Here is a 10,962-nt window from a genome sequence, read left to right as displayed (position 1 = left end):
ACTCTTATCATCTCTCTCTCAAAAAATCAAAGTTGAAAGAACAGACAGAAACCCTAGCGGACTAGCCGCCGCACCCACCGCAACCACCGCAGCCCCACAGCCCCGCGGAACCCACAGACACTGGATCTCCTCTCCTCTGCTCGAGTGTGCTTTCTCTCTGTTCGCCGGTGTCGTGCCGTGGAAGCTCCGTCGCCGTCGCAAGAGCTGTGTCGCCGTCGTAGGAAGCTCCGTCACCGTCCTAGGAAGCTGTGTCGCCGTTGTAGGAAGCTCCCTCGCCGTCGTGTGGAAGCTCTGTGGCCGTCGCCGTCTCCTCTGTTCAAGCGCTCTCTCTCTCTCTCTCTCTCTCTGTGTTCCCCGGTGTGGCCGTCTCCTTTGTGGTCGCCGTCACTCCCCTTCCTCCTCGCCGCCGGGAAGCAGTAAGCACTCTGACTCTCTGAGTGTTGATGCAGGTCCCAATCTTCATATTTGCAAATCACTTCACTCGAAAGCAGACTGATTTAAGACAAATATAATTACATTTGGCATCAAAATTTTCATTATTTCTAAAATTGTGAATGAGTACATAGTCTCTTATTTTATGAAACTGGAATAATCCTGTTGATTGTTGATTTATGATTCTAGAATGATTTTCTAAAATGATGATGATGATGATGTTGTTACTGATATGTTGTTGGCTTGTTGTTAATTTTCCGATGATTACTGATTAGTGATGATCAGTGGCTTTGTTTAATTCTGAATTGGAGTTGGATTTAGTTGTGAGTTACTGGATTTAATTCTAGGTTGCTGAGTTAATAATATTGATTTTGTTGATGTTTGCTTATTCTGAAATGCTGATTTTCTGAAATGAGGATGATGCTGTTGCTGATTTTCTGATGATTACTAATTAGTGATAATTAGTTCCTGTGGGTAGTTGAATTTTGTTAATATTTTTTTGGTGTAGAACATTAGGTGAAATTTTGAATTTTATTAGGTTAGAAATGATCAAATTTAAATATTTGAAACTATATATTAAATTTTTAATTAATATTTAATTAAACCGGTCGAACTCTGGTCGAACCAATGAACCGGTGAACCAGTTACTTTACCGGTTCGGTTCTCGCAACCTTGCTTAAAACCGTTAATTTAAAAATCGCTATTGAACCGCTGACCTGGCCGGGACCTGGCCGGTCGAAAAAAAAATAAATAAAACACCCTCCTGACCCACTCCCTCTCTGTCTCTCTCACTCACCGCATCTGCTTCCTTCTCTCAACAAAACCTAGCCTCCAATGCCACTTTCTTCTTCAAGCTGTGTCACCGCCACCGCACGACCGCTGCCGTTCGCACTGCACCCATGGTCGTCGAAACGCGTCTGCTCGCCTCGCTTTCCCGTCAGTTTTGAGCTTCCGCCTCTGTATCGCCGTGCTTCCGCCGCCTCTGTATCGCCGTGCTTCCGCCGCGGTGCTCCCTCTTCATCGCTTGGTCGAGCTTGCCTCAAGCCCTTATTTTTGCTCCAGCCTGCTGTTATCACCACGCTTCGGCCTCTGTTTTGGCTGAGCTTACGCCAGTACTCAGCCCTGATCCGAGCTCCCTCTCCCTCATCTGAAATGCTGAATCTCTGTGTTGTTCATGGTTTTTTTTTTAAGTAATTTCTTGCTTATCTGTTGAGTTTTCTTAGGTTTACAATTTGATTTAGTTTGTTCGTTCATGATCAATGATTTAATTGCAGACTTGTTTTTATTACTGATGATGAGTAATGAATATTATTGAACATTATTGAGCTGTTCCTGGTATGAGTAATGATTTTCTTATGTTTTTCTGTTATGATCAATTTAGATTATTTTATTTTACAGTAATTATGGAACTGTTTTTGTTGTTCAGATGTATTTTTTTATTTAATTGTTCAGCGTTGTGTTTATTGTTGTTGCTGATTGTTGCTGTTTGTTCTTGATGGTTTTGATTGGTGATGTTTGTTCACTGCTGTATTTATTCTTATTGTTCTTGATTGTTGCTATTTTTTTCTTGTGCTATTTGTTTTCTGAGTTGCTGTTTTTCATGTTATTTTTTAATGACTATTTGATTTCTGGTTCCTGTATGTTTAGTATCTCTGAAGATGTTGATTGCTGGCATCCTGAAATCTTGAAGCAAGAAGTAATGTTTCCAGAACCTGATAGTTATGAGCCAACCATAAAAGGAGCTTTACCAACAAATAATATCTGTTCAATTTTCAATTTTTATTAATGGAACCTGCAGACTTGAGTCTATGGATATCTCTGATTTTAAATTTGAAAGATATTTTAAGATTTTAACTTATGCACTGCAAATCAATGCAGCCTGATCTGCTGCTATTCACTCTCTTTTCTCTTTCAAAAATCCCTCATCTATCACAATTTCTTCTTATCAGTTCAATTGTTTCCTCATTTCATTTCATGTAATCATATATTCATGTTCTTTTTCTCTTCCATAATTAGTTGCTCTTTTTATTCATTGAAAAAATAATTTGCCTATTTAATTTAGTGTCATCACTGCCTTGCTAATCTAATCTAATGCTAATGCTTGGTGCCTGAATGCTCTATTTTGAACTTTTGATATGTTGTATAATGTACTGATTTTGTTGTTTTTAGTGTTTAATTTAGTATATCACTTCCTTGCTAATGGTCTGTTTAATTTAGTGTCATCACTGCCTTGCTAATGCTAATGCTTGGTTACTGAATCCTCTGTTTTGAACCTTTGATATGTTGTATAATGTAATGATTTTGCTGTTTTTAGTGTTTAATTTAGTGTCATCACTCATCACTGCCTTGCTAATGCTCTGTTTAATTTAGTGTCATCACTTCCTTGCTAATGTTAATGCCTGGTTACTGAATGCACTGTTTTGAACTTCTGATATGTAGTATAATGTACTGATTTTGCTGTTTTTAGTGTTTAGTTTAGTGTCATCACTGCCTTGCTGAATGATGTTGCTAATGTATTGGTGTTGCTGTTTTAGTATTTTGATAATGTACTGGTGTTGCTGTTTTAGTGTTTTATAATGTGTTGCTGTTTCATTGTTGCTATTCGATAATATACTGGTGTTGCTGTTTTAGGGTTGCTGATGTACTTTTGATCTTGTAAGATGTATATTAGACTATAATTATATTTTAGGGTGTTTAATTATAATTTATTTATTATTTTATTCTAAAACGGTTTTTTCAGTTGAACTACCGGTTAGACCGGTTGGACCAATAAACCAGTGAACCAGTGACTAGAGCCAATGTTCACTCTTCACTCTTCACTCTTCACTTGCATTGTGTTGATCATCTTTCTCAATTGTCAATGTTCACTCTTCACTCTTCACTCTTCACTTGCATTGTGTTGATCATCTTTCTCAATTGTCAATGTTCTTTACCAGAAGTGAGAAGGAAAATGGCAATCTGAACCAGCAAAAGGATTTCCGCAGCATCAGCACGTGCTCACACTTGCAGGAACAAGAAAACTAACTCTTTTTCTGCCCTCTGGTACCTCTTCATCTTTCCTTCTATTTCTGCACTCGTTCATTGTATAGTTAGTCAACTCTTTGGATTACTGGCATAACTGAATTGGAGATTCAAGAGACCGTTGATTTCTTAATACTGAAAATTCACCCTTAGTTTTGATCTAATTGTTTCGTTTAGTAGGAACTAATAGAATCTCTTCATGGCTTTATCATTGTTGTTTATCAAGTTATACTAGTTTCTTGTTGCTAGCTAGTCTTGCCTTCCGTGTTGCACAAATAGGAATATGTAAATACGGCCATTTTATCAAAACTATAGTCACAATTAGGAAGTTTAATTTAATAGTATATGATGCAGATACGCCTATGGTACAGATATTTGAGTAGAAACGAAGTATTTTGTACATTATAGCTTGCATATGTTGCGGAATAGGATAATAAAGTATTGAGTATTGATATACTTGTTATCTTTCTTTGAAATGTTACTTTCTGAATTTACTCATTTAATTTAGCTTTGCATTCTCTCAGGACTTCTTGGAACAGCGATTATAGTGTTGTTTATTGGGTTTCTTTTGATATATCATGGTATTATCTGATATCTTCACACTTTGTACTATTTGAATTGGCATTTCTTTCAATAGTCACTCACAAGCTGCTTCTATATTCTAGGATGTTTATTTATAATTTATTTATTATTTTATTCTGAAATGGTTTTTCTGGTTGAACCACTGTTAGACCGGTTGGACCAGTAAACCAATGACCAGAGAGGTTCTAGACTGGTTGGACCAACGAACCAATGATTAAAGCGGTTCGATGACTGGTCCGGTTCTCAGAACCTTGATTTTATTAGAGTAGTTTTGGTTTTGCCTCTTTGAGATGAAAATACAGTGTGTGATTAAACTAATTAAATTCAACGCTATATCTCTTTTATCTTTGTGCTCTATTCTGCCCAAATAGAACCTTAATTTGGTTGTGCGTGATTAAACCTTGTTACTAAGAATGAACTAATTAGCATGTTGGAGCCTTAGTATGTTTCTGATTTGCTTGTCATTTGAGTGTAATTAAAAGACAAATGGAAGGAGGAAGGCCTTATAGTTTGCTTCTGTTTTGCTTGTCATTTAGGCTCACTGATCCAGCTTCATTAAACACAATGTAATGTTCTTGGTTTATCTTTTGATCCTTTTTGGATCTTGGACATACAGCATTTCAAATGCCTAACAATTTGTAATAAGCGCACTGTGTAAAAGGATTTGCTGCATCTTTATAGGCTATTTCCCTTGAAATTGCTTGCTTTCCTTTGATCAGTTGTTGTACTAAATTTGGACCTTAATAACATAATTCAGAACTGTCATTATATGAAGAAAATTGTCAGGTCTCATAGTTGTGGCCCGGAAATGATAAGATTTCATCGGTTTAGGGCTGGGTTAGGGCCTTTGCTTTGCTGGTAGCTTCTTGTTCTTTTATTTCTTGGTTCCTCTACTTTTTAGTTCAGGTAGGGATTATGTTTTAGTGCTGAATAATTACATAGCACCATCACTTTAGGTTTTAGAGGATGCATCAGATTAGTAAATTCTATCACTTTAGGTTTTACCGTTTTAGAGTGCAAGGGTTCTTATCAACATTCCCAACTCCCAAGCTAACAGTGATTTGATAACAGTTGTTGCTCAACTCCATGTTTCACTATGAAGGGAATGAGTTTTCTTATGCCCCCATCAAATGACTGCTAGCTAGGTTTGTGTGTGTTATTTTTCAGTGTCTTTCATAGGTTTTTTACCTTTGGGCAAAAAAAAAATTGTACTTCACGAAAAAGATGACATAAAACCAATGCCTAGAAGATTCATGTATTGTCAATTATAACATTATTTCTTGATCTCCTCTGACATTTAAATCAATAAAACAAGGGTTTTTTTTTGTTAATTATGATTTAGGACATTAAACCAATGATCAATTATAATTTGATAAGAGAACATTTTTTAACTCAAACTATCGTTTGAGTTTATTATAACACAAATTATTTCCTTAAAAGGAAGGTTAAGGTTATCTTTGTTGAGTTTCTTATTGTGACTTTGCGTTTTGAAAAGTTACCCTCCTTGTTTGTATATTTCTAGTTATTCTCTAGAATGTAGTTGAGTTATTTTGGTAAATCATAACAAACGAACACTTTACTTCTATATGCAAATATCATGATGTTGCTCTTTTTATTGCTTATTTGACTATTGCTAGAAGTGTTTTTTTTTTTTTTGGGTAAAATGCTAGAAGTGTTTTCTCTCCAAAGTTTTACCTACCTTTAATTTTTTTTTTCCTAAATCTCCCTTTATTTAATTTGCTTCAACAAAATCATCCCCAGAATCAATTGGTATAGGTAATCATTTATATTTTGTAATTTACACTTTATAGAAATTCCAGTTGCACTTATACATGATCATATCACAAATCATCAACATAAAATGAAAGGTGGAGGATTCGATCCTTTCCTACTAAAAGTTGCCACACACCATAGTCACACGTGGGATTGCAAGTATTAGTCCAAATTGGCGCTCATATGTTGCCAATTTTGCGTTCATATAATCGTCATGGTTAATTATTGGGACGAATCAACGTCTGAACAATACTTTTTCCCCTTATAAAGATGAAGATACATATTCGAAGTATAACAAATACATTCTAAATTAACAGTGAATGCTTGATCCATTAAAATTCAACTATATTAGTTGTATATTAAAAATGAGTTTTTTTTTGTGACTATATTAAAAATAAGTTAAACATGCACAAAATATTTGACAACTGATTTTTTATTTGCACATAATTTATTATTAGCATTACAAGAATAATATCTCTCTCCAAAAAGAAAGTTAATTATTTGGATTTAATAATAATATCTCCCTCCAAAACAAATTTAAGATTCAACACATAAATCCAAAGTTAATAATTTTTTGTTATTTATATTTTTTGGACAAAAAAAATTGAATTTTCAATTTTATATATTTATTTATTTTGGTCATTATATATTTATTTATTTTTAAATAAAGAAACTGAAATAATATTGGTCTCTTGTGTATTGGGTTTTTGGTCATAACTCTGGTTCTTTCTTTATGTTTTTGGTAGGGGCTAGTGGCCCATTTTTCTTGGGCTAATCCATAGTAAGTTGGGTTTTGCAGACGAAACGGTGCGTTTATACGCGACAAAGTAGCGGGAAAAGAGCTCTACGTATATAGCAGCTAGACAAGCAGAGTGCAGTGGAGTGGAGTGCCAACTGCGAAGAGAACACTGAAAGAGAAAAAAAATGGCGCCAATCATGCAATCCTCTCAGCCTTGGGTCGAAAAATAGTACAAATTTCTCACTCTTCTTCTTCTTCTTCACAATTTGTGGGAGAAAAAGAAAAACTGGACTTTGATATGTTTTAACTCACAATTTGTTTTGTATCAGCCGACCAAAACAAGTGAAAGACGTAGCTCACCAAGACGAAGTTGTTCGTGTCCTCACCAACACTCTCGAAACTGGAAGCGTAATCCTTTTCTTCCTCTTCTTTTTATTTGCCCATTTTTTTCTACGTATTCAAACCATTGGTTATTCTATTTATTGGTTATGAATATTTTTTCCATTTTTGCATTGCAGTGCCCCCACATGCTCTTCTATGGACCCCCCGGCACCGGAAAAACAACCACTGCTCTTGCAATAGCTCACCAGCTTTTCGGGTATGCCCTTATCTCACTCTAATTCCAGCTCTTCTTATTCGTACTTGCTGTTTTGTTGCTTAGGGTTTTATGTTCTGTGAAGAGGAAACTTTTATTGTTGAAAATATTTCGGTCTTGTTTGTTCTGTGAATTGGTATGTTTAAAGGTAGTATCTTTAATGTGTGACAAGTGACAACTATGTTGTGTAATGTATTGCTTGTTTTCCACAGGCCTGAGCTTTACAAGTCTAGGGTGCTGGAGCTCAATGCAAGTGATGACCGTGGGATTAATGTTGTTCGCACCAAGATAAAGGATTTCGCAGCCGTCGCCGTTGGTACTACTCAGCGCAAGGGGTATGCTAGACCTGATTTTGTTCTTTAGATTTGAGGCTGTCTTGTTCTTACAATGGTACATTTTGTCGGTTTGGTGTGTATGCCTTCCTAATTGTTCCTTGGTGTTTCGATATTTCAGTGGTTATCCTTGTCCACCATATAAGATTATTGTCTTGGATGAGGCAGATTCAATGACTGAAGATGCTCAGGCATGTTTGCGTATTTACATTTATTTTTTTAATTTTCTAACTTTAATTGTCACATAAGTGTCTGTGGTTACTAGTTTCACTTTTCACATCACCTATTTGCTGCACAGAATGCCCTAAGGCGAACAATGGAAACTTACTCTAAAGTTACTCGGTTCTTTTTCATATGCAACTACATCAGCAGGTATATTATCTTCCATGTTACCATTTTCTGATTAATCTTGTTGGTATTTTATATGTATCATCATCAAGGAACCAAGGAGACTTAATGTGGCCATAATTAATATATAATTTAACATAACTGCTATTGTTTAAATCAATTTTTTTCCACATTTCATTCAAATGATACAACGATCTTTTTTCTTGTTGGTATGCACCATTTAGATAATGTATCTTTCATAAAAACTAAGATATTTCTTCTTTGTAATTTGTGTGTCTTGATCTAGAATGTGTGACCCATTGATTGTGTATAATAAAAAACTATAAATTTTTTGTAGGATCATAGAACCACTGGCTTCAAGGTGTGCAAAATTCAGGTTCAAGCCATTGTCAGAAGAGATCATGAGCAACCGAATACTGTACATTTGCAATGAAGAAGGACTCAATCTTGATGCTAAGGTGGGGAACCTAAGTAGTCTCATTGCGATAGATTTCATAGAGTTTATGTTGAAATTTATTGAAGTACTTTATGTGCATTTGCTTCCATAGGCTCTTTCAACCCTGAGTTCTATCTCTCAAGGAGATCTTCGTCGGGCTATCACATACTTGCAGGTGAGAGATGTTCCCCTATTATTATAGCTTGTGTTTACTCTTTATTCATGTAAGTTTCTCTTTTCCTATTTTCTTCCATCCATTAAAACATATTTCACTTATTTTAATTGTTTTCCATAATGTTTGTTTTTATTCTAATTTTTATTCATTATTTGTTTAATAGAACCAGTTTTTCAGAATAAGTTGTGTATGTATACATCTTTATATCTTAATTGGTTATGGTTCAATCTTGACACTACCAACTCACTTGTAACCATCAAATTATTCATGAATTTAATAGATAGCTATTATTAAATAAGATTATTATTTTTGGTAAATTACAATGAAAGACCATTTTAATTATGGGTATGTTTATTTTTATTTAATAATAACTTATAATCCTCAATAAGAGGATTTAGTGGAAAGATATAATGAGAGTCCACAAGACTGAAAGTACCAGGCTGATAATAGAGGAGAGTTTTATGATCATTTCTTTGCAGCCATATTCATCTGTTGAACACTAATTTTCAAAGGAGTCTCCAATTGGTTCCTTGTAGGTTTCTCTTTCACTTTTTTCTTCCCCCTGCTTCAACAAATTTGTTGAATAAAATGGACTTCTCTTATGCAATGTAGCTGTACAGAAATTTTGCTATGATAATTTGTTTCTCAAATCAAGGCTGTCTTGAAAGTAAATGTGTTGTTTGTTCTAACTTCTAAGGTTTTACATTCTTTTTCCTGCTTTCTTGTGATGATCAATCTCTGAAACATTAATGACCATGATTGAGTAAATAGCATCTATTTCTCAAATAACCTATTATTAATTTTGCAGTCAGCGGCCCGATTATTTGGATCTTCCATTTCTTCAGAGGACCTGATTTCAGTATCTGGGGTATGTTGTGGCAGAGGCCCTAATTTCATTTGGCTTGTTCTGTCTCTGTATAAAAAGAAAATATAGATATTAAATGGAAGTTGTCTACATGTATTATTTCGTATAGTGTATGGAAGCTTGATCATGCACCTTGATATTTAATATTGACATAATTATTTGCCGAAGGGCAAGGGATTTGATCCTTGCTTTTTTTATAGCATGGATAAAATGAACAGGATTATGACTTGATATTGATATCAAACATCTCTGAAATTGCAATTCATGCCATTTTGTGAAACATAGGTTATCTACGTCTATTGCTTGAAGTGCCTTCCTGTATATATATTTTGTTGTGTTTATTATTCTACAGGAGTAACTAATTTTCAAATTTCAACATGATGTTTTGTGTTATTTCTAAAATCCCAATCTATCAGGTTGTTCCAGCAGAGGTAGTGGAGGCAATTCTGAAAGCATGCAAAAGTGGAAATTTTGATTCAGCCAACAAGGAAGTAAACAATTTCATTGCAGAGGGATATCCAGCCTCTCAGATACTAACTCAGGTCTTGTTTCTGCCAGTTTATTTTGACAACTCTTTTGTCAATAACTTTACTTACCGTTAACTATTCCAGTAAATCCTAATTCCACGAATCAATTTGATTCTTTCAGTTATTTGAGGCCATTCTTGAAGATGACATATCAGATGAACAGAAAGCAAGAATTGCCAAGAAGCTGGGAGAAGCAGATAAGGTTACTTACAAAATGACCTTTTGCTTTCAGAAATTATACACTAATACCACATAATATTTTTCTGTTACCTTTGTAAGAACTTCAAAATTTTACTCAAATGCATCATTGTTATTGTGTGATGCTTACGATTCCTCACTAGTTGCTCGTGGAATTGCAGTGTCTGGTTGATGGTGCTGATGAATACTTGCAGCTTCTTGACACAGTCAGCACTACAATGCAAGCTTTTTGTAACATGCCGGAAGGATTTGCTTATGGGAGTTAGATATATGATAGATAGCTGGTTAAATCTAGAAGGGTCAATTCGAGGATCAATATTATGAAACTAAACTAGATTTGGACTCGGTTTTTTACTTGTTTTGAATAGTTCATTCCTAACATTTATTATATGATATCCCTTGTGTACAAAATTAAGGCTACAGCTGGTGAAATTAATGATTGCAATGCAGTATATTAAATCATACAAATGGTTTATTAAACAACTAGCATAATAGGAAAAGAGATGAATAAGTGTACTACAAGTCTACAACACTTTTAAATTCTAATCAATTGAACGGACTCAACATAGTATTAGTGGGCACGCCTAAGATTATTGCATGGCAATATTATTAGTAGCCTGCTCTAGTGCTCATAACCAATGAAGGTAATTGTGAATTGTGATGCTGCTATTTATTCCTTTTCTTCCCACTTTCAAACATTAATAGTGCCTGCAACTGTTAGCTTAGCTTAGCGACCCATTGTACTATTGCAGTAAATGTACTATTGCAGTAAATGATTAACTTTTCCATTAATAGCATTTAATGTCTATTCTTGTTGACCAATTTGAATCGTGTCCCATGCAAATTTGTATAATGAATTATACCATCCTTTAAGGCTTCTAAGATGGAAATTATATAACCTTGAATTGAACCTTCAAATTTTGTAGTGACTATTGAGTT

General features: G+C 34.8%; 1 protein-coding gene across 4 annotated transcripts; it reads left to right on the top strand.

Moving 5' to 3' along the window:
• The first annotated feature begins 7 nt into the window (after nucleotides 1-7).
• LOC107470573 (replication factor C subunit 2) lies at nucleotides 8-10,434 on the top strand. 4 transcript variants are annotated; one of them, XM_052255487.1, is made up of 15 exons: nucleotides 8-416; nucleotides 3,369-3,474; nucleotides 3,978-4,034; nucleotides 6,608-6,776; nucleotides 6,877-6,955; nucleotides 7,066-7,145; nucleotides 7,355-7,477; nucleotides 7,596-7,665; nucleotides 7,773-7,846; nucleotides 8,160-8,280; nucleotides 8,371-8,433; nucleotides 9,242-9,301; nucleotides 9,715-9,840; nucleotides 9,947-10,027; nucleotides 10,185-10,434. In XM_052255487.1, the coding sequence occupies exons 4-15, from the start codon at nucleotides 6,733-6,735 to the stop codon at nucleotides 10,287-10,289; spliced, it is 1,026 nt and encodes a 341-aa protein (XP_052111447.1). In that variant the 5' UTR covers nucleotides 8-416; nucleotides 3,369-3,474; nucleotides 3,978-4,034; nucleotides 6,608-6,732; the 3' UTR covers nucleotides 10,290-10,434. The 4 variants fall into 4 exon arrangements, with proteins under 4 accessions (XP_052111447.1, XP_020989836.1, XP_052111445.1 ...); XM_021134177.2 differs by lacking the exon at nucleotides 3,978-4,034; XM_052255485.1 differs by lacking the exon at nucleotides 3,978-4,034 and having other exon boundaries at nucleotides 8-449.
• The last annotated feature ends 528 nt before the right edge of the window (nucleotides 10,435-10,962 follow it).

Source organism: Arachis duranensis, chromosome 10, assembly GCF_000817695.3.
Source record: "Arachis duranensis cultivar V14167 chromosome 10, aradu.V14167.gnm2.J7QH, whole genome shotgun sequence".
Classification (NCBI taxonomy): Eukaryota; Viridiplantae; Streptophyta; class Magnoliopsida; order Fabales; family Fabaceae; genus Arachis; species Arachis duranensis.
Note: the sequence above shows the minus strand (reverse complement) of the source record. Positions and strands in the feature narration are given on the sequence as shown.